Source organism: Oryzias latipes, chromosome 12 (assembly GCF_002234675.1).
Source record: "Oryzias latipes chromosome 12, ASM223467v1".
Taxonomy (NCBI): Eukaryota; Metazoa; Chordata; class Actinopteri; order Beloniformes; family Adrianichthyidae; genus Oryzias; species Oryzias latipes.
In genome coordinates this window covers 20,348,695-20,373,174 of record NC_019870.2, presented here as the reverse complement: position 1 = coordinate 20,373,174, position 24,480 = coordinate 20,348,695, and the positions used below count along the sequence as shown (strand labels likewise).

The 24,480-nt window shown below is 35.1% G+C and overlaps 1 protein-coding gene across 3 annotated transcripts in view; it reads right to left on the bottom strand.

The window, feature by feature from the left end:
- Positions 1-24,480, bottom strand: part of cntfr (ciliary neurotrophic factor receptor) — a 308,603-nt gene that overhangs the window by 65,164 nt on the left and 218,959 nt on the right. For all 3 annotated transcript variants that reach the window (XM_023961135.1, XM_023961133.1, XM_023961134.1), the window contains 3 exons: positions 19,152-19,266; positions 15,502-15,668; positions 7,497-7,660 (listed from right to left, as the gene is read on the bottom strand). In XM_023961135.1, coding sequence (XP_023816903.1) covers positions 7,497-7,660; positions 15,502-15,668; positions 19,152-19,266 — 446 coding nt within the window. The remainder of the gene's footprint in view (positions 1-7,496; positions 7,661-15,501; positions 15,669-19,151; positions 19,267-24,480) is intronic.

Sequence of the window (24,480 nt, the reverse complement as noted above, 5' to 3'; positions counted from 1 at the left end):
AAGGAGGGCAAGTCTACAAATATGCTTGTGTAAACAGATTTATGTCCCCATGTCCCCCCAGCAAATGCTACAAGCACACACCATGCACAACTTGTGGTTCGGTATTGATTCATTTAAGTGCCTGGACAATAAGAGAGACCTTTGGCAAACATGTTCAGACGTTTATTACGCAGCAGAGTCGATGGACAACCAGTGTGTTGGTGGTAGTAGGAAAGACAAATAGCAAGTAGGAACAATATATTAGAGGAATCACAGAAAGGAGGCCAAAGGGGGGACAAGAGAGAAACAAAAGTGACAGGAGCACATGATGAAAGTGAGGTGGGAGGAAGTGAAGGAGATGAATGGGCATGGGGGATTGCATGATGTCAGATTGGAAGGACAAAAGAGGTAAAATGTTGAATATACAAATCAATGCAAGGTTGTGTTGGTCAAGCAGACACAGATTATCGAAAATTAATTTTAAGACAGCTTCTTTCTTCACTTTGTCAGCTCTGCTTATTTGAATCCTTTGCTTTTGAGACATTTGTGCATCTTTTAATATAGGTATGGCATTTTTATGTCTTTTCCCCTTCATTCGTCACCATGCAGTCTGTGTGTTACAGTCAATAGACATGGTGTTGGTGTGCCGATGTAATGCTTCCATACATCTGGTACTTTAATAAACTGTCCATGTATGTTTTGGAAGTGTTTTTCAACTCACTTTATTTATAAAGCACTTTAAACAGAACAAGGTTCACCAAAGTAGGTGACAAAGTGCACATTTAATGTACCTTTCCTATCGTGCATCTGTGTGTTAGTGAAGTCTAAAGGAAAATGCATGCACATATTTCAACCAAAAGAAAAAAGGTTTAAATTCAATGAGTTTATTTTTGTGCAGTATCTATGCGTGTTAAATGCGTGAGTTAGTCCCACTGTAGACATGTGCATCCATGCACGGGCTGAGTGTTTTCAGTTGACTGGTTTGCAGCATCGTTCCCACAGCATCATTCTGAACTGCAATTACAGCACAGCAGATGCAGTTACAGAGCACAAGGAGAATATTGAGCAATATGAAATTGCTCTTATGACAGTTACTGGACCATTTCTTTAATTGCTGTGTGAGTTCACGTCTCAGTGAGGAAACAACAACGGCCAGGCGGAAACCAGAAAAAAAATAAATCTAAAATCCACATATTCCATCATTTCTGATGGAGCATGCAGGAAGGAAAGCTAAAATTATTACATTTGATAAGGATGTATTTATTTGGACTTGTCATGAAAAAAAGATCAGTTGCAAAAATAAATAAGGTCAGATTACATTTTTTCATTTTCTCCTGAGAACCAAACAAAGTTGCCTCGGAAGTTAGTGCTGAAAAGCTGTTTTTGCTTCCATCGGGCTGCTTGAAGCCCAAAGACAGATGTCAGAGTGAAGGTATGCCAGACAGACGTAAATACCTCTAGAGCAATGGAGGTGAAATGGCCACTTTTCTAGGCCACTGATGCGTGCACCAAATAAGACAGTAAAGTAACAATAATGTGTTGATGTCTACCATCATGTCATTCCTATTAACCAATATTTGCAGTGTTGTTATGGGAACTCAACATGCACAAAACAAAAAGATGTAATGGTTTTGTACAGAAAATTAAATATAATAATTCAATTAAATTAATGTGCTTTACAGCATGCATGCATGCATTCTACCAGCAGATTTAACCTTGCTTGAATGGAAGAGGAAAGTAAAAGGTATGCTAAATTTACTATAACAGCTTTACTTTATATATTTATGGTGATAAAATTTTTTTTGCATTATGAGGCGCACCCGAAAGCCTTAATTCTGCAGCTAACATGCAGCAGTATGAGATTGTGTTTTTATTATATGTTACCAACAAGGTTAGCATAGTCACAGTAATGTTTGTTTTGGCAAACAAGGTTGGGAATTACAGGTATTGTAATTATGCTAACACTGCTAATGCTTCTAATGTGGCAAACAAGCAAAGTCTGACTGACTGATGGACTTATCTTTGACTTTTTTGTCTCGCCTAATGCGCCTTGTATTTCGGTGCGTCATAATTCTGAAAAATAGACCAGTCATTGATGGGATGCTTTACAATCCAATGCGCCCTAGTGCGGAAAATACTGTAGTTTTAAGACTATACTTTCGTTTACTTTGGGTGCAAGTGGAAAAAGTGGGATCTGTAAAGGTTTTAGGAGCAGTCGGCAGCTCTGTTGGCTTTCCAATGGAACTTTAAGAGCAAAACAAATGTCCGTAGATTGTCCTCATTTCCTGGCACTGGATGACGGATTGCTTATGAGCTGCTTTAAGTTAACACATGCTTCTCTGTAACTCAGTGACTGCATGACTTTATGACCCAGACTACAGGTTATGGGCTCATCCGTTTCAGATAAAGCAGGGGTTGCAAAAATGTAAACCACCTCATTGCTTTGTTCCACCTGCTGCTCACATCTCTTTGTAAGTTGTGTCAGAAGAGATTCGTCTTGTCTTGTGCTCTGGAGCAGTGCTTCGGTAAAATAATCCTCTTGAATAAACTGTCTCGGTGGAAGCTTTTATATGGTGATTTAGTGTAAAGATTACTACATCAATACCATGATTTTGCTTTTGCAGCTTCCCAATTTGCTGAGTGGCAAAAAAGTGCTGGTTCTCATCGACCCGGATACAAAATTTTTAAACTCTGATTTCCTTTTCTTTGCAATTTTAAAGTACTTCGTTCTTCTTTAGATATACTTTTCTGTCCTTGTCACAATGTGTTTGCTTTGGAAAAACAAACCTTCACCTTCACTTTTCCAAGGAACTCTCATGTCCCCAAATTCAAATCGTCAATGACTTTCAGCATAGATGAACACTTTCAAAGCTTGGAATCACACCTGGAAAGAAGTTATTCTGGATCTGCCATCATTTGTTGTGTTAAGAGCCTCAGTTGCCAAACCATATAAGATGATAGTGGCTTGTAGCAAACAAGTAGTGGCTTTTATTTTTCTGTGAGACCCACTGGTCATTGTGATAGAACAGAATCATCTCTTAGCACTGTCTATATGACTTGTAAAATAAAAGATTTTTAACATAGCTTTGCATTTGTTAATGTTGTTTCAAAGTTTAAAGGGGTTCATTTTTGCTAATTAAAACAAGCTTTGAGATATAGAATTTTTAAATTAATACGTCAACCTTTTGACTTATTTATTTAGAGCACTGTACATAGTGCACTAAATAGTGCATTTGTTGTTTTTTCCAAATCTATAATTCCAAAATTGACTTCCTTAGAAATTTCCCAGAAGTCTGTAAAAAACCAGCATTCATCGATGCCCACAAGATTGGCGAATGTAGACCACAATGCATTGCTTTTACACAATTTTTGTAAAAAAATATGCTATTGTAATTTTTTTTAAATATAAACTATCCAAGTTTTCATCATCAGAACACAGTTTTCTGAATAAACCAATAGTCTTCGTAAAATACTTGTACTGATAATCCTTTTACTTTGTAAAATTGTTGACGTAATATTTACTGTACAAAAAAAATGAGTGATCTTGTTGTGCGAATTGCTTTTAAAGTCCAGTGCACTCAATAGTCTCGCACTACATAGTTTTTTAGTAGTTAGGGAGTAGGGAGGGGAATGCGGACACAACGTAAGCACTAGCACAATGCAAAGTTTTAGAAGACTTCAACTGAGCACAACATTTGGAGTTGTTAAATGAGAGTTTAAACAAGAGAGACAAGTAAGAAAGTGTTAATGTCCGTCTGAGAAAAGTCTATAAATTGTGTAGTGAGGAGTTTTACAGCCTTAAAACATCTAATCCAACTTTGCAGATTTCACCTATAGCGAGTAATTTTTAGATAAACGAAATAACACTGCAATTTTGTCAAACAATACATTCCAAAATGTTTGACTCGTCAAACCAAAGGTTAATTGATTTTAAATCCTAAAGAAATAACTTTTGCTGTTCATTTACAAAATTTACTCTAAAACTAATAAATCATTTTGTATTTTTAATTGTCAACTAGTTAGGATGGATACTTTTTATCTTGTTGAAATTTAATTTAAAACAAACCATTTGGGCAATAGACCAGTTCATAAATCACTTCAACTTAAATTGATGGTCACCCTGTCGGTTTTACTATTTTAGCATCTCCTTGTTCTTTAGCAACTTTTCTTTTTCTTCTTTCTTTTTCTGTCTCAAGTTTTCCTGTATTTTATAACATTTAATATTTCACATTTCTTTGTCACTTTTATAGCTTTTTTTTCTTACCTCACACTATTTGTGTAACACATTTGATCTTGAAACATTAAGTAACTGAGAGCTTATAGAAGTTCATCTTCAAAGCATCCTCTCGAGCTTCCTCTATCTTCATGTCTCACCCGCTTTCATGTGTTTGTCTGGCACAAACATTCCTCTGTGCATCTAATGACACTGCACTCCATATGCCTGCTTTTTTTTTCTCTGAGCTTCCCTGCCAGGCCGCCTTATGGGTGTCGGTTTCATCTCATCTGGTCTTAGTCAGCTGTTTTATCTGGCTTTATCCCTTTGCAAATGTGATTTCTATACAGAACCCGATGTTACAATCACCTTGGTCCATTTGTTTAATTTTTGTGACTTTCTATACATTCACGTGAATGTCTCGTCTCATTTTACGCTATCTTACAGAGTCTGTTATCTATTATCGCACCCCTATGCCTCTCTAATGTGCCCCATTCATCTCCACTTCAAAACCTTTCCTCATTTTCCTGCTTCCATCTGAATCTTCCTCCCACTCAAGTATCTGGGCCCGTCATCGCTTCATTCCTCAAGACAATGGATGGTATCCTCCGAAGCAGCCGGATCACGCCACACTTTAATTTTTGACTGAACACAAAAATGTTACATGTGAAAACCACACTAAGGAATTTCTGCTGTCTAACCACATCAAAAGTCCATCCCTACGCAATATTAACCGCTTCAATTAACCTCTGAGGCTGCAGTTATTGAAGTGAATATTAGACCAGTGGATCTTATTTTAGAAGACTCATTAAAATCTCTTTAATGATTAATGTCACAGATTAGTCTTTTTTTTGCCAATTTGCTTCTTTACGACAGACTGTACAGCAGATTTAATCCTTAGTGACAGACATAATGCTGATCTGCTATGATGGTAGTAAGCTGTAACAAGCTGCTGTAACTGAGACAAATTATTTTAAATATACAGTAAACCCTTGTTTTTCGCGGGGGTTACGTTCCAAAAAGAACCTGAGATAGGCAAAATCCATGAAGTAGAAACCTCTATTCTTTTTTCAATTATTATACAACTAAATACTCTATTACATATTGATAAGAAAGAACAAACCATTTTACAGGCTCAAGCATTTGTTTCACAAATAAAAGTACTTTAGAAACGTTTTTTTCAACAAATAACTTCTATACTATACTATCAAATAATAATTTGAATTATCAATGTGAACAGAAGGCTTCAAATTGCGGAGATAAGCCCCGCCCACCGCGACCCGAGTAATTGGATTAAACAGGAGAAAATTTAAAATGATTTTGAAAAAAATACAAAGTACAATCGGACAAATAGCGATTCAGGTGTATTTCACTGCTCTTCAGACTGAATTGCTGCATCCTGACTCCGCTCTGCAGTGTTTTCTTCTTATGAAGCCCGCGGTGCAGGTGTGTTTGTTCGGGAGAAGAACATAGTGATAGGCAGTTGTTGTCGCTCTTTTTTCTATGGGTTTTGGAGAAACTCGAAATTGCAAGAGAATTTGCACGTACGTGTTGTAAATTTGGCAAGCTGTTTTACGTACGTGTACGTCTTAAACTGCAATGTTATTGACGCACAGGTAGAGAAGAAGCAGAGTGACTTTTTAGCCAATCAGAAAGCAGAACACAATGCATGATGCAAATCCGTGAAGTAGCGAAACCATGAAAATTAAACTGTGTTAGCAAGGGATCACTGTATTTTGCTGCTTTTTTAAGGATTCAAAAAGGACAGTATGTTACCGATTCAACAATACTCAACTGAAATGTACAGCAAATCCTTCAAAAAATAAACACACACATCAGTGTGTATCAATGCTCAGTGGATTGAAGAATTTGCAGTTGAGCGATTTTTCACATGATAAAAATGTATTGCTTATGATACAGTGGCTCAGAAACAATGCTTTTTTACTGCTGCATAGAAAAATATACAACTTTTTTTAGTGCAACAAACTAATTTATCTGTGATAAATTGTCTTTCCAAATCTGACTTTTCAGTCATTTGTAGAATTTTAACTTGGTTCCATGAGTCTACATTAAGTATAAGGAAAAAACCCATTAAAACTCCCTAAATAGCTAACCATCACAGTCACTGCCAAAAGTATGCAGGCGTTTCTTAAACAAAAAAGAAAGAGACTTGAATTAATTTTCAGTGGACAAAAGTTGCTCTTCAGATGTAGGAAACATTTTTGCTCCACAGATTCAATAGCTGAGTAATCTTAAATCTTAAAATGTTATGAAAGTCAGGGAATACTTCCAGTTACCACGGTAACCTGAAACAAGTGTGAATGAGACATGGTGAATCAGTTTTGTGGCATATCCTTGAGATACTGGGAAAGCTGAATAATATTAAGAAGTAAGAAACAATTTTTGCCAAGATATTTATACGAGTGCTACAATTCTCTTCACATTAGACTTAAAATTTAGTGATTTATGCACATACAATTCACTGGACATAGACCAGTAACTAGTTCATCAGCAAGAATGCACACAGTCTCCAGCAGTATCAGCCAGGGCTTTGCGGCTGTTGAGAAGCACGGCAATAAAGGACTCACAAGTAAAAGGATCATCTATGCAGAACTCTTAAAACAGAAAAGCCCAGTTACGGTTAAAGAGCTGAAACCACAACCACAAAAAAATTCAACAAAGAACACCACAGAAATGAAAAATCTCACCAAGTTGAGCTGTCATCATCTGTATTTATGCAATTCCTTAATTATGTGTCCTTACCCCATCTAAATATTGACTTAAGGTTTCCCTCCTTTCAGATTGCACTTCTTTCACACACTGATTGATTAGCGGAGAGTGGAGAAGAAAAACTCTTAGTGTTGGTCAGATTTAATTATCACTTCTGACCATTAAGAGTGGCAGCCCGGTAAGAAAGTCAAAATTGCTACATGAATATGTTAAACATAAGTGTTTGAAAATGAGGCATATGCATGTAGTTATGCAAAGAGAAAAACATGACCGTGAGCCAATCTGATCATGCATACATTTATCACTTTAATTTGTTCTGAAATGAAAAAGAAGGCCTGACTTTCAAAAGAGTTGCACGTTTTTCTAAAATCAAATTGACACAATTTTGCTCGTTCAAAACTTGCGTGTTCATACAAAGCTATACAGGTTCAGAAATTAAATGCTGAAACTTGATGATACAAATGATTCTTCAAGTTCCTCATAAAATGAGACTAAATGCACATGATGAGCAATGGTAAATGACCCACCCCCACCCCCCGAAATTGTAAGTCTTGGATTGGAGAACACTACTCACATGCTGCCACTGCTCTTGGATCACCGGTCTGTATCGAAGGAAGTACTTCAGGGGGAAGCTTTCTATGTCAGGCCAGGTAGAGGGGCTGCGCCAGGAGACCTCCAGCCTCCTGGGGTTGGAGCGGATTGGCTTTGCAGTCACTCCCTCTGGTGGATCTGGTTTTACTGTAAGTATGATAAGGACAGAAAACAGTTTTACTCTTGGAAATCTCAATTCAGTATGTGGAAAAAGGCACTCTGGCTGCTAACGGAAGCTTTTGCAGTTAAAGGAATACACCTGATGAGGTAATCACCAACCTTTTTCGAACCACGGGCCTGTTCAATGTGAGACAATATTCCACAGACCATCTTGTACAAGGCTAAAATCAGAATCTATTTTTTAGCTTTCAATTTTCCTGAACTTTCAAGGGTATCTTTATTTTCTGTAAAACATCTGCAGCTGGTTTAACTTTATTACACTAGATTTCATGTAGAAAGCATCAAAATGTGATTTATATTTACCCTTAACCCAAAACTGTCAAAGTGGAAGCTAAAAACATTTGACACCAACTTTAGTCTTGTCCAACTTTTGAGTTGCAACAACTAAAAAGTTTACTGAATCTGGTGTTTTCTAAATATGATTGTATTAACATTTAGAAAACATAGTTATCTGTGAAAAGCAACCTTCTTTTATTTTGAAGTCGAAGGCTCTTCTGTTTTCTTACTGACTCCTTTCTGTGAAAAGAAACTTTCCAACTATATTTCTTTTTTTTTAACTTAGGAGTTTCAATTTAGCAGTAAGTGCAATAAGCGACTCGACATGCGTCACACGAGTCGGATGTGGCAGGGAGAATCTGATAGTTTTCCAAAATAAAACTTCCTTCAGAATCAGACTTTCAGAATAAGACGAGAGCAATGTAGCTCTTGTTTTTTTATCTGTGGCTACAGAATCCTATTTTTTCTTTTTGTAAAAACTCCAAATCAAAAAAGGGAAGGATTCTATCCTTCAATTCAATCCTTTTTTACAACTTTAGACTTGGTCAAAAGTGACTACACCCACACATGGCAGTGCAGATAAAGGTCAAAAACAAATTTAAAAAATAAAGTGGGGGAAAAGCTTCTCTGGTCTCTGATGAAAAGGTGCAGAAATGACACATTTCTGCTTACCTGTCCATTGAAGAAAATGTTTGTAAAAAAGAAAAATATTAACAGAAAAAAGAAAATAATTAAACCAAGGAAGCAAAACAAGCGAAAACCTTTGGAGACCGAGAACAAAGACATGTCCTTTTGTCTAACATCACACAACAGAAAGCCCCACTGAAATCTGAGTTGGTGGAATGCCCCAAAGGTTTGGAAAATATTTATCATACTTGTAACATCCTGTTTGAACTTTTTTGTTTTATGGGTAAAAAGACACATCCCTTATTCCTAATGACTATCTGGATGCTAACTGAAAACTGAATTAAATTCAAGTTCTGGAAACAAAACCACTACTTTCTATAGAGAAGAAGCCCACTGAGACATTGAGATGAAGGATCACTAAGCAATGCAGAATGAATTAAAAACAAGGAGAGATTTATATCTGTTTTAGAAATAAAAAATATACAGTCCATTGCCTACTTAAAATTCTATATAGTTATAGGTGCAAAGTTTGAATAATCCTCCAATTTTACTTAATTTCTATGGGTGTTAAAAAACACTCAAAGGGCAATTTAATAAACAACAGAGCAACTACATCTAGAATTGTTTGGCAAACAAATTTGTCTTTGATGGGTGGAAATAAAATGTCCTTATTTATATACCACTTTTCATACATAATGTAATTAAAAATGCTGAAAATATATATTTTTTTAAAAGTTTAGGTTTAGAAAAATTGTTGGATGAGACTAGATCAATCAATTGATTTCAACACTGAGTATAGCTAACAAAAATAAGAAGAAATGCAAAAGATAGATTCACACAAGATAACTGCATAGAGATCTGCTGATGGCCTTGTAAACATCCATGTGGGACTCCACATGTAACAGATTGATAAAGATTGGTGGCCAATAGCTACTACTAGAGAAAACATTTTTAAGGTTTCTGCCTGGACAGGTCGACTATTGAGTGGACCCATCTTAGCCGCATCATTAAAATTTCCCAGGCACGCCACCGCCCACATAATACATACAATACATGAACACTATCAGTAAAACAGCAACTATTAATATACGCTGGTTGTTAATCAGAAAAGGACTCAATAGTTTTTTTCTGTTCAAAACAAGCAAAAAATGCTGAAGATCTTTTCATGTAATTTAGAAAACATCAGAGATGCTGCAAAGAAATTGGTGGAGATAAGAGCTGGGTGAATGGAGGAAATGGATCTTCGGGGATAGAACGTAATAACAAGTAATTTTCCTTGATGTGGTCAAACAGTAATTTCAATTCCTTTTTTGGCCTACTTGTAATAAGCAAAGCAAAAATAAACATTATTAGGATATGTGATTTAATTAGCAGAATAACCTTTTAGATTTTGTACTGACCCAAAAAGCCAGCTTTAAAAATAAAAGCATTAAGTTGAACATTATTAACCCTGCAAAGCGTTCTACATAAAGGAATAGACAGAAGATTTTTTTTTTTTTTGTAATTTAGATGTTAGATGTTTATAACTTTTTGACAAAATCCACAAAAAAAAAGCAATACCAATTTTTAACGAGATATTACATTTTGCTAATTCTTTTAATGTAGCGAGAAATAATTTTAAAAAACAACAGTAGATGAATTATTTTTACAAAAATTTTAGAAAATTAGCAAGACATTTTACTGCCAAGTTTTTTCAAGATTCCATGGAAGCAGGCATTTTGAAATGAGCAGGAAAAGCCCTTCTGCTGCCCCTAGTGAAATTATGAGGAATTGAAGGGCAGTTTTAAGAAAAGTTTTAAATACACTATTGAAATAGGTCTCAGAAATGTGTGTTTCAAATATAATACAAATTGTCCTTTCTAACTGGCAAAGAGAATTTTTTCAATGGATCTTTGGGGTAAAAATGGTCATAGTTGCAACAATTTAAGATGACGTGGATCAAAATTATGGAGAAAATCAAAGTAAATGTGACCATTCTCCACAAGCACTATTGTTAAGTTAAGATTCAGAGTCTGAATGTGTTTGTAGGGTTTCTTATTAAGGCTCCCACGGCTTGAGTGTGTGGGGCACATGCCTGCACGCAGATACACACATGCAGCAGATCTGCTCTAAAGTAATTTCATCCGGCTTTGGTCGGGTGAACAAGGACAGTTGTTCATCTAACTCCTACTCAGTATTCAAAAGTGCACCAAGAAGCATGAAATTGTTTTATTTATTTACGATCTGCCTCGGAGTCCAAGAAAATTAATGTGACTTAAAAGTTGGAATGACAAAAAAAGAAAGAGGGGAAAAAAAAGGGCAGGCCTCACATCTCGTTAGTAGGAAAAGTACCTTTACTTTGGCATATTGGCAGAATACTTTACTGGGGACCATAATTAAATGGAAAAAACTATGACCTTTAGCTCGTTCTGTGATCATCCTGTGAGCTCTACTCAACAGAGCTCCATGGGAATAAGTAGAAAACTGCATTTCAAACAAAGTAACCTGATAAGATAAGCCTGAGTGCAGATAGTTCATCACAATCATTTATGGTGGATTATATAACTGGAAACTGGATATGTTTCACACAAGTTTGCCAAGTCTTTCGAATTTTTCAGAATTCTCCACCAAAGTTATTTATCCAGTGGTCTACTGAAGCTATCGCTGAACTGTTGGATGTAATACATTTCATTTTATGAAGAATGGACTAAAATTCCAGTAAGATACTGAAACTACTGACTGATAATTGCACACAATAGCCAAGGGTAAACTAAAACTATTTTAAAATGTTTTTACAATGTATTATCTATCTGAATTGGTTAAACAAACGCATACAAAATACAGTGATCCCTTGCTATAACGCGGTTTACTTTTCACGGTTTCGCTACTTCACGGATTTGCATCATGCATTGTGTTCTGCATTCTGTTTGGCTAAAAAGTCCCTCCGCTTCTTCTCTACCTGTGCGTCAATAACGCTGCAGTTTAAAATGTACACGTACGTAAAACAGCTTGCCAAATTAACATTACGTACGTGCAAATTCTCTTGCAATTTCGAGTTTCTCTAAAACCCATAGAAAATAGAGCAACAAAAACTGCCTATCACTATGTTCTTCTCCCGAACAAACACACCTGCACCGCGGGCTTTAGAAGAAGAAAACACTGCAGAGTGGAGTCAGGATGCAGCAGCTCAGTCTGAAGAGCAGTGAAATAAACCTGAGTCACTATTTGTCCGACTGTGCTTTATATTTTTTTCATAATCATTTTAAACTTTCTCCCGTTTAATCCAATTACTCGGGTCGCGGGGGGCGGGGCTAATCTCCGCAATTTGAAGCCTTTTGTTCACATAGATGAATAAAATTATTATTTGACAGTACAGTACAGAAGTTATTTGTTGAAAAAAACATTTCTAAAGTACTTTTATTTGTGAAACAAATGCTTGAGCCTGTAAAATGGTCTGTTCTTTCTTTTCAATGTATAATAGAGTATTTAATTGTATATTAATTGTAAGAAAAAAATAAAGTTTTCTACTTCACGGATTTTGCCTATCACGGGTTCTTTTTGGAACGTAACCCCCGCGAAAAACAAGGGTTTACTGTATCCCAAAAATTGCAGTATGTGTTTGTAAAACAGAAAAGATATTTAACATTTCATATTTACAGTTTTTGTTTAATGTAAATAAAATAAATAAATAAATTGAATTTGCCCCACTGTTTTACAAAACTAAATGTTGAAGTGATATTTATGCCAACACATTGCAAACAAAACTTTTTGAGAAAATGAAAATAGTAAATATTTGCTTTAGAAAAACTTTTTTTTGCTGTCAAACATTTTTTTTTGCTTTCAAAAATATTTTTGCATTTCCAACACAAATATTTACTTTGAAAAACGTTTTTCTTTGCTTTCAAAACTTGTTTTTTTTTTTTTTTACTTTCAAAACCCTTTTTTTTTGCTTTCAAAGAATACTCTTGTGTTTGGAACACATGTTTTCACATGCATTGTCATGTCTCACCTCACTTTCTCCCTATCTTTGATTTTGAGTTTAATTTTAGCGTGACATATCTGCCATCAAACAGCAGCAGAAAAAAAACTGCTGATAGCTAATTCCATCCAGCCGGAAGTTACATTTTATCACAATTAAGATTTGTATCTGAATTATGTTTTTATTTTCATCAATAAATGTTGAAATATAAAGAAAAATTGCATTTGTTCTTGAGTATATTTTTTTTTTACTTTGGACAAAAGCACACAAGTTCTTTAAAAAAGACACCCTGTGAAAATGAATCTTAAAGTTAAAAATGCTTCTTCTACTAATACAAAGTCTACTTTGGTTAGCCATTATTCTGTTGCTTATTACTGCTATAATCTATTCCAAAACGGTGGTGCAACATAAATTAAAATGTGCTTTAAATCTTTGTTTTTTTTTAATAAGCAGATCTTGAAATCCAACTTTTTACAAATATTTTGCTCAGGAGGATTTACAGATTATTTTACAGTTTCAGGAGATTCTCAGACATAAATTTACAAATCTGACTAAATAGAATTTACTCCTGCTACGAAAAACAAAAGAGAAACCGATGAAGTATTTTTAAAATGATTAAAAAATGTATTGTTATTCATCCTAAGAGAAAAAAATCGAGTGTAAAAAGAGCTGGTTTGGCTTCTGAGCCTCGGTAGCAGACATTGTGGCTATGTACCAATTCCCACCCTAATCCCTCACTACTAACTATATAATTGGGCTGTATCTAGTATCCTGGATTTTAAAAGCAATTTGCACACCATGCTTACTACTTTTTTTTCCACTATTATTTTTCTTTTTTTCAAACTGGGAAGATGACATCATCGATTTTACAAAGTAAAAATCATATTGATATGAGCGACAACCATACATAAATCCTCTGTCTTCTGAAGTTAAATACGATATTCTAGTTAAAAAATAGATTAAATACATTTTCTTTGCAAAAATGTCCTCAAACGCAATGCATTGTGGTCTAACTAACAGAAAACGCTGCCTTTTCGCAAAGACTTCTGGGAAATTTCTAGGGCACTCAATTTTGGAATTGAAGGTATACACTTCAATAAATACGCACTATAAAATGGCAAACGCACTATATCAGCAGGCTTTTGGATGGCAGATATGCCCCGCTAAACTGAAACTTATAAATGCAAAGTCAAAGATAGAGAGAAAGCCAGATGAGACACAACCCATGTGAAGCATTTGTGTTGCAAACACAATATTCTTTGAAAGCAAAAATAACGTTTTTGAAAACAAAAACATTTTTTTTTAAAGTAAACGTTTGTGTTGCAAACACATTAAAATTTTTAAAAGCAAAAAAAAAGTACAGTTTTGAAAGCAAAGAAAAAGTTTTTGAAAACAAATGTTTAATATTTTCAATTGGTACTTGAAAAGTTTTGTTTTCAATGTGTTGGCATAAAAATCACTTCATAGTAAATATGTGTTTGATTTACTGGTGTATGCACAAGAAGTAATGGCTTAACTGCTTCTACAGGTGAATATGGGCTGTCTGTGAAGAAGAAATGGGCAAACCCGTGTGGCCCGCATGAAATTTTATCATCGTAGACTGCTCGGTGACCCGATAGAGCGAAATTGTTTGTGTACAGTTTTTTTTCTATGGGCAAACTACATACAATAGCTTGAAGTGAACACTTAAAAAACATGTAAGGGTAATTACAACATGTAAGAATCTTTACGGGTAAGAATCTTTTTTGTTTTTGAATTTCTTTCAGGATTAAAAAACGAGTCTATTCTAAGGTGAAATGTGTGAGACGCAGGTAGTACAGATTTTTTTTTAGAAATGGGGAAATAAGATCAGTGTAGTTTCTGTAGGCATACTGTGGGTGTCCACGTCCTATGGACACATAGGTAATATGTGTTACTTTGCTATTTTAATTGTTGATCTTTAAAGTGTTTTCACTAAAGGTAATTTGTAGGCGTAATTTGCACTTCAGGGCCACTGGAGCAGAACATAGATAATCAAAACTCAACAATAATAATAAAAAAAATATATAAAAAATAAAGTCAAAGTATGAAAATAAAGCTACATTTAAATTAAAATGCCTGTCAGGTCTTATTTTTATTTTATTCTATTTTCTGTAAAAAGACAAGTTGGGCATTCTTCAAATCCCTGGATGACAGTTATTTGGCTGCTGCATTTTCAATTTCTTTTATCTTTTAGGCACAAAGCATCATTGCATGGATCACACAATTCCAAAGGGACGTAGAAGTGAATGAAATCAGTTGTCTGTGGTAATATAAATGCATTACCTTTTCTCACGATTTGGCATCCTCAAGGCTTGCTTTGACACACTACATTATAGTCCATGTTCTCTTTGCCAAATACACGTCAATTTGCATGGAACTGAGATCTACAGTTTTATCAGAATGCTGTTGCAAACCCTTTAGAAAACACATTATTGTTGTGTAAATGGAATGACATACCTGTGAGAATTTCAAAATGTCACCGTGTTCCCTTTGAACCCCTTGAGCCAAGAGCCTAAATTAAACCATTTACGTTTTAAGCAAAAAGTAATCAAAAAGCATAATTGCTTCTACCATGTACATGTATCCCCAGCAGTGATTAGCTGAGCTGTAATTCATTTTCTGCCCACTTTAAATGCTTCAAGACATGACAAAGTGGATTGAAGGGGACAAAAAGAATATATATATATATATATATATATATATATATATATATATTTTATATATATATATATTTTATATATATATATATATATATATATATATATATATATATATATATATATATATATATATATATATATATATATACTGTATATAAATATATATATATATATATATATATATATATATATATATATATATATATATATATATATATATATATATATATATATACTGTATATAAATATAAATAAAAACATTTTACCTATGCTGAACTCTTCAAAGGAGTGCGTAGTGAAAGCTTTTCCAAGAGCGTTGAATGCTGTCACGTTCACTTTGTAAGGTGAGGTTGAGAAGACCTCTGGAAACTCAACACGACAGCGATTCTTATGGACAGGATCTCGGTTCACGTCCAGTGTCTGCTGGTTGTGCCTACATCAAAAACATAAGGTTATATAAGGAAACAAACAAGGCGAGACAACAACTGCACACATAATTGTACAGATAATGAGTCCAATTATCCATGCCGTAAACATAAGCTCTGCATTTTCCTTTTGTTTAAATGTTGCAGTTCTTAGTAATGTATAGTGTATAAGGTTCCAATAATGTGAAAACAACAGTGGGCTGAACTTTATGAAACTAAAATGTAAATGGATTTACCAATAATAATCGTTTACTTATTTGTTTGTACACATATTCAATTTACACTTGATTGTCTTGCAAGAAGTACAAGGAATCTGGAAAACTTCCTCTGCACTGTTCAAAATCAGGTGTGTATCTCTGAGTCAGGCTGGTTGCTTTTTTAGCTAAAGACATCTTGGATCAATTTTAGGTCAGTGACTCGGATCATTCCAAATGAACCAATATCGACTACAAATCGTATCAGAAACCACAAATTATGATATAAACCAAACCATTGTTAAAATAAATTGTTACACACCTAAAATTCAGATGTATGGGAGTGTTCCTGGCCAATAAATAGTAACACATACTTTGAAGAACCACTTAAGGGGCAAGCTGTAGTTCTTCCAACAATAAGCCCAAAAAAAACAACAACACAAGTCTGACAATATATTTTTTCAAAAAAGATTTAAAATCTCTATCCTGTTGGTTGTGAAAGGCCCTTCTTTAGCAACAAGAGCGCCAAAGTAAGTGAAGCAACATGCAGATGTTAAAGACTGTGAGCCATATAGACATCCAGTATCGACAGAGGCCATTTGGGGTAACAAGCGGGAAGAGGAAAAGCGACAAAGATGAGGAGAAAAAAAGATTGATTTGATAGGGCAGACTGGCAAAACAATGACAATCAATCTAAAAAATGTAAGTTAGTATGGTTTCTTTTTATTACATTGTATAGGTTATTTTCCTTTGACGCACATAGCTTTTAATTACGATCAGAAAGTTGATTAAGTGATATTAGCATCATCATAAGCTTTAGTCACAACTGCCCTTAAGTCTAGATCTGGACTGTTCGTGGGCACAAAATGGGCAAAACTGTCCGGGAGTCCCACATGGCCCGCTAGAAAAATCTAGACTGTAGAGCACTCAGTGAAAATGTTCATGCTGGTTTTTTTTAAGGGCATTCTGAGGGTGACAGGTTATAGTGTACATTTATACAACATGTAAGGGTAACTAAGGGTGGAGTGGGTGAGACCCAGGTGTATTGTACAGATTTTTAATTTTTCAACTCCCTCCCTGTAGGCTGCACAAGGGTCTCAACATTTGTGTGCTGTCAGCAACAAAAAAATACCTCCTAATGACCACTTTGTTTATGTATCTATTTTTTTCACTTACCCTGTCCAGCAGTTGAGCAAACATGTAAGAGATGATGCCTCTTGTGTTGGACAGATTTTAATGTTCCAATAGGGGGTTATGAATCTTCTGACGAAGAAAGTGTAAATAGTATATAGTATTCATTGTGTGTGTGGGATCATGGGACGTTTGTGCTTACGGTGGGGAAGGGGTAGAGAAAAGGATGGGTTGGGTTTTTACTTGAATGTCTGTGTCTTTGTTTTGATTTAAAAAGCGTTTTGAGCTATGCTAGTATGAGAAGAGCTTTTTATGAAGCTTTATGAGCTTTTTAAGGTCTTTGTGGGGGTAGATTAGCCATTTTCAATCATTTATGAAAAGAATATTGTAGTGCTCCAATGAAATGGGATCTTAAGGTGTACAAAGTGTTCAAAAGACAAATTCCATCCAAAACACAATTTGTGATTTAGTTTTGATTTAAACTCAAGACATTTTGAATACTTCCTGGTCCTTGATGTGTGTTGCGCTTTGTGTTTATTCTCCTGATTTGCAGAAGTGGCAGTCATTTATTACCAATCAACTCAAAGCAGTATGTTTATTTCTGGATTTAGTGCAATGTACTAGAAAAAAGGGAAAGCACATTGTTCTATTCATATTTTTTCAATGAAAAGCATAAAATGAAGCACATAGCAAATGAAAATTCTCTTCATTTTTTGGTAAATTTATAGCCTATCATAATTGAATGGCTCATGAGAGCCACTACATTTGTGAGAAATGGACTGCGAAAAAGGCTGTTTCAGATGACTGGAGGAATATGCACATCAAATATTTAAACTGTAAGGAGTAGTGCTTCTTGTACTTTAGTTTCCTAAAGTTTCTCAGATGAAGTCATGCGCTGTGATCAGGTTTTATTCTTTAAGGTTTTGTGATTTTTTTTCCCCATCACAATCCACTCTAAAAAGAGTATTTGGGCTGTAGTTGGAAAGATGAACTTTTTCAAATTAATCCAGCTGAATTATTTGGTTTGGCGAAAATAAAATAATTTGTTTGAGTTCAATCAACTTAAAAATTACATCATAACGTAAGGACGTACTTGGAAAGGGCGCCCTGTGAATAACAACTGCCGACTCTAAAGACTCCTGCTGGAGTGATCAAGGACATTCGTATCAACTGTGAGTTATAATCATATTAATTTTGATGAAAAAGTGTTTTGTAAAACATGAATTCCTTTGAGGCTGTTTATTTTTCCTGAAGTTTGCTCTTAGAATATATGAAATATATTGAAATATTTGACTGGGTCTGCTGTCATATCTTACAGCGCAAGGAATTGTGGAATACCATTCCCTTTGTATCTTCATCGTATCTTCTAATAATAAAGTCAGAGTTCATGATTTCTGATTTCCTGCCCGGAAGTGCAAGACATTGCAGGGGCATTCATGTATTTAACATGGAAATTACAAGGCCTGTTGGCCTAAACTTTTCCATATGGGACTTTAATAAAAACCTAGTGGAAAGAAAAGAGAATCAAAGCCACAAACACATTGTATTGAGTAGGATAAATTATGATATTAAGATATTAAGTTCGATAAATGTGTTAATTTGAGTTCAATAAACTTAATTTATTTATGTGTTTCCAATTGAAGTGATTCAATGAAGTTGGATCAACTTTTTTCTTTTTTGAGATGGGTTGCCGTGATCAGACAACGTTTCCTGTCTGTCAGTGTCCTTTCTTCAGATATGTCTGTTTTCTATGTGGTTTTTCTCAGTTTTATCACTATTTTGATTTTCTGTCATAAGTCTTTCTTTTGCATTTGGAATTGTCGTTGGTTGCATGCTGCTTCATTTTCTATTCTACCTAAACAAATGTCTATTACTATAAACTGATTCATTCTGATCCTATGAAATATTGAAAACACAATTTATTCCAACCTCTGCAAGCTAAAAGACTATTTTGTCAATACTTAGGCGTATATGTATTATTTTTTAAATATATTTAGTTAGTACCTAGACACAGTTGGAGCATTTAGGATTCGTCAACTTTGTTCAAGCATCCGAAAGTCTTTTCGGACTTCCATTAGTGTATGTATTGTAAATTTCACACAAATTCTTCAGAAACTATGTTCACTGGTTGTTATCACACAAATATGTACACAAAAACAGACTTACTGTACATCTACTTCAAAAAAAGTGGGGATATGTGTTTCAAGCACATGCCAGCTGCAGTAGAAGCTTTTAGGGTAGTTGTTGGAACGGCAGTTGACTATTGGTTTACTAGGTGGTACTGCAGAGAGAAAAAAAACAACAAGAGACACAGGATATCAATTAAATTTGCATCATAAGTACGTAGAATCTGTAACACATAAGGAGACAAAAATTTGAGATGCACCAAAAGATCGGAAATGTTTTTTGTAGGCCACTAGGCCACTCTGGAACGTGCCTGGAACGTACATGTGGTGGTCACACCAGACACTGACTGGTTTTCGGAGTGCCTAGGCCTCCCCAATAAAGGTGGGATGGATTATCTCAGCAAAGGGGAAGTGCTCACCGTCACTGATTTAGACAGATGTGAACAGTATTTGAGAGAAATGGTTATTTTGTGTTTATAGAAAACGTTTAAGATCTTTGGGTGCATCTCATGACAAATGGGGAACAAAAATAAGTGCTGCATTAATATTTTTGTTCAGTGTACTTCTTCTAATTTCTAGAAGGAATTGAGATAATTTTAGTTCTCAAGATAGTTTGGGTTCCAAAAATATCTAATCCAAAAATAGAAAGAAAGGGAGGAATATTTTGTTAAAGGACAGAAGAAAAAGTAAAAGATCCTCGAAAAAGAAAAAAAAGTGACAAAGTGACAAAGCTGCAAACAAATGAAAGCAGATGGCTTGAAAAAGTCACATGTCACACCAATTCTGGTCCTCTCTGAGATTATAGTCTTTTCTTCAAAGTTTGTCATCCGTGCAGCTGTCTGGATCTTTTCATTCACACTTCAACTTTGTACTCTTCAGCCCCTCTAATGCATAATAGAGACCATATGTGCATCACTCAAGCAAGGGCATATTTTATCAATAAAGTCTTCCCCCTAACCATCCTCTCTTATTTAATGTGTTATCACATTACTGCACATTGACAATATGTGGGACTGAAATATGAATGCCAAGCAGTACTTTCATGACATGAACTGTTATCGGAAACCATCTATATTCAGACAAACTACTGTTTAATTCAGAATAAGCAAACCAGTATTAAAAAAAAGGAGTGATGCTTTTGTAGGTCTACAAATGAGAAGACGAGAATCTCATCAAACCAGATTTCTATCACACAGATGATAAAGGATAGTGAGTGGCATCTTTCTTCAGCAGGGTGTGGTAAGTAATAAAGTATTAAAAGAGATTTTTTTTTCTTACTCTAAGAGATGTGGGCAGAAACTGAATATTTCAAAAAGTATTGCAACTCTATTGAAGCTCAGTTACTGAAGCTACCTTTGATGGAACGTTGCAAGCCAGGATTCAAATTTTTAAATATTAATGCACATGGTTAAAACTGACAAAAAAACACTTTTGCGTATTTTATCAATCACAAACTTTAGGAATACAGGTCAAGATTGCTTACAGAGCAAACTCTGTGTTTGAAAAGATACTGCTGTCTAAATAACTTCCAAAAAGTGCATGCAGACAGAAGTAAGATGTGAGATAATGAGTCATGCCTCAATAAAAAAAAGCTTTAGTTAGCTTTAGTTGGAATTCATATTTGTGAAGTTATATTTAGCATTTTTTCACATCTCTATTACCACATTGTCTGCACTATAGAGTGCATTAGATTATAAGGCACATAGACAATAGATGGTCAATTTTTGGAATAATTTCATATATAAGGGACACCAAACTATAAGGCGCAGTAACCAAGAAAAAAAAAAAGATTCCGCGATAAGTTCATACATCAGTCAGTCAGACATTATTAATTGCATTCACAGTAACAGAAAATTGTGGCTTGGGGTCAGATTTTTCAAAGGTCCAGAGATAAAGGTTGGTGACCACAAACGATAGAGCTTCCAATTCTGAAAACAGGAATAAATAAAAAAGCCTAATTGACCTAAAATGTTGCAAGTTGTTAATATTTTACGTCTTGCTGTTCGCCTTTGTTTTGGGGATAAAAAACAATGGAAAAAGTGGAAATTACATGTACTTTAACTATATCAAGGTTTTTTGTCTTTTTTGATACCACATCTTCCCTATCTGTGCTATAAACACCATCAATTTGTCACAGGACATTATTGTCACGTCTGCCGAGTGTCCAGTTCTGATATACAGTCAATGGCTGTTCCACAAGGACCAACATAACACTCCTTCAAATGTGTGAAACAGTGTGACTTCAAACCAACTTCTTTAATGAGTTTGGTTTTACAATTAACACCATTTCATTTAAAGTGATCTCATTACTTTCTGTAAGCAGCCCCATCAGGTTTTACTTGGTGGTCCGCATACACACACTTGCAAGAAAGAGGCATACTTGATTGGCTGCTACAGGGTCATTCCACTGTCACGCACAATCAGATGTGTTTAAGCCGTCTCCACAGCAACTTATTAGCCTGTCAATATGGTCTAATGATGAGGTGCCAGGGAGGACATCCAATCAAACTCAATTAATTGCAGAGACTAATTGGGGCCATCTCAATCAATTGGCTCCTCATCTGAGAGCTTCAGTCAAAGTCGCACAAAACAACTTCCCACACAAGGGTGTAGGCTCCCGCTCAGATGCCAATAGGTACAAATACACACACTGACACTATGGGCTCATATGAAGTCTGTTGGAGAAAATGAGAGCAGGTAAGTGAAGTAAAGCAGGAGAAGGGAACTAAGCACTGTGCTCCTATCAGTAGTCTTTAAATTAGTTTGTTTGACGTATTTATTCCTTGAGATCAGAAATGAGCCCTGACAAACTACAACCGCTGCATCTTAAAGAGCAGCTTACAGTGATACTATTTGTTTTGATGGAGGATGTTTTCTGATCCATATAGTGCTAAATGACTCCAGAGGAGGAGAGCTCAATATTTACAAGGCGACAGATATCGATAACTTTCATTCTACTGTCCCCTACAGAAAGATTTGAAAATGCTAAGGTGAGGCTGATTGGAGCCTGGCTTGAATAAGCTTTCAGGATGTTGGAGGAGTGATAAAACGATAAATGTGGACAAATGTCTGTAGGAAGGAAAGCAGCTCAGTCTTAAGAAGGTAAAGGGATGGTAATTGAGTGAAAGAGAGCATAAGAGGTGAATCCAGACCAAAAAAACCATAACCCATCTAGAAGAGGTAAATGGAAAAGGGGAAACAAGAGGGTAAACCAAAACAGAATTCTGTTGTATGATTTCAGTGTCATGCACTAAGACCTGCCATCTTTGAGTCAGAAAAATCAAAACACCAATGTAAAAATAGACTTAAGCAAGGCCGGATTTAGGCATGAGCAAGGGGGGGCAATATCCCCCCTAAATATTGTGACTGACCCCCAAACGGCATGGTCTGCAAAAATCCACAATTAACTAAAGAAATAAAAATGACAAAAACAGACAACCGAAAAAACACACAAACCAACAAAAATATTAGGTAAAATACAAAAAAAGCTAAGGATGGACGGACAGACAGACATGAAAAGACAGATATATAAAAAAAAAGATAAATGCAGCCTCAACAGGGTACAAACTAGTGTCCTGCTTGTGTTTGTTTCAAGCCTGGTAACTGCAGTGGGTAATGTCAGGAGCATTCAACACAAGACTTCCAAGACATGGATATATGTAGATGAAGTGGTATGATGATAGCGTAGTTTTTTAAGCAGTTTAAGGGCTTGGAGGGAAATGACATCCCACACTCTGAGTGCACCCCCCTCCCCCTAATGGCCTACCTGTACCCCATAGTGGGGCTGGCTAAATCCAGGCTGCTTTAAATAACAGATAGTTCTCTCTTATGAAAAAAGCAACACAAGAAGTATAAATATTAATGTGATTGAAACAATAACCCTAATTAAAATTACACTATCGCTACTCCTCTTTTAGGTGAACCACACTCTGACATGTTATTTGAGTCAATGGCACACAGGACGCCGCTCATGAATAAATGTTATTTGAATTAGTCTACTTTCATCATCTGGTTTAAATCATTGTATCAGATGGGAATTTGAAGATGCACTTTGCTTGATTCATGAAACATACATCTGTACGCACGCACACACAGGAGGGTTACTTTTAAGTGCTAATAGGCAGCACACTGTGGCCTTTAAATGGTAATGAGAACGGGGAAAGGGGGGGGGGGGGGTAAAAACACATGGGTGCAAAGACCCCTTAGACATAAGTTAAAAATTCTTAAAATTTGAAATATTTTCTTTAAATAAGCAAAAGAAATTGACTGTGGGATAAGAAATGTATTCTAATCAAGTATTCTTATTAAAAAAAAACATTCTAGTCAATAAGACATATTTTCCTAAACTATTAATATTTTCGTATTTAAAAAGATTGTTATGATTACTTTTCTTACAATACTGAAAATAGTACAATTTTTCTTAACAAAAGGGGCTTTTTTACTTTCTTAAGATTCAGTTTTTACAGTGTTTATACACTGTTAACATGGGCCCCCTAGAAACAAGTCCAAAATTATTTCAAATAATTGAAATATTTTCTATTAATACGCAAAAAAATCTGCCAAACACAAATGGTCTTATCAAGAATTCTTATTTTAAGAAAACAATTCTAGTCACTAAGACATTTTTTCTAAATATTTTGCTATCAAAAAACTATTAATAAGAATGCAGTACACAAAATATGGCTAATTTTTAACTTTCTTAAGATTGTGTTTTGGCAGTGTAGGAGTCTCACATATTTAACACTATTTTTTGTTGATTTTAACCCTTAACATAAAGCATAACCACTTCTAAAAAATAACGTATTGAGATTTTTTTCACACTTTACTTTTAGTTGTCAGACATAAAACATGACTTTAAAAAAGTTTTATGCTATTGTCATTGACATTGGAGCTTTAGTCAAGGCCAATTTCATCTTTTACAATCCAAAAACAAAAACATCTGAAGATTTCATTGATTTTGACTTTAGATTCTTGGCAGCCCCCAGCTGGGTGTAAAAGGAGAATGAAGACAGCAACAAATTGACAAATTTACTCATTCAGAATGAAAATCAAGTCACGTCACTTAACTATGTTTTGTTTTTCTTCACAGCATGAGAAGACTTACGGAGGTTTACAGAAAGATAAGACTAACAATTAAACTATGAAAAATGCTGCATCTTTCTTTCCAGTTTAATAAAAGCATCAGCTTTGACAAAAGCAGGCAAGCTAAACAGCAAATAAAAAAACGAGTGGTGATGCATCTAGCCAAAAAATAAAACTCCACTAGTATCTGTATAAAACTGTTTGATCGAAGTCAGTGTGTAATTAGCCCCAGAATAAAGCATTTTTTCAGCATTTCTGAAAAGAAAGAAAAACAGCCAAAAAAAAAA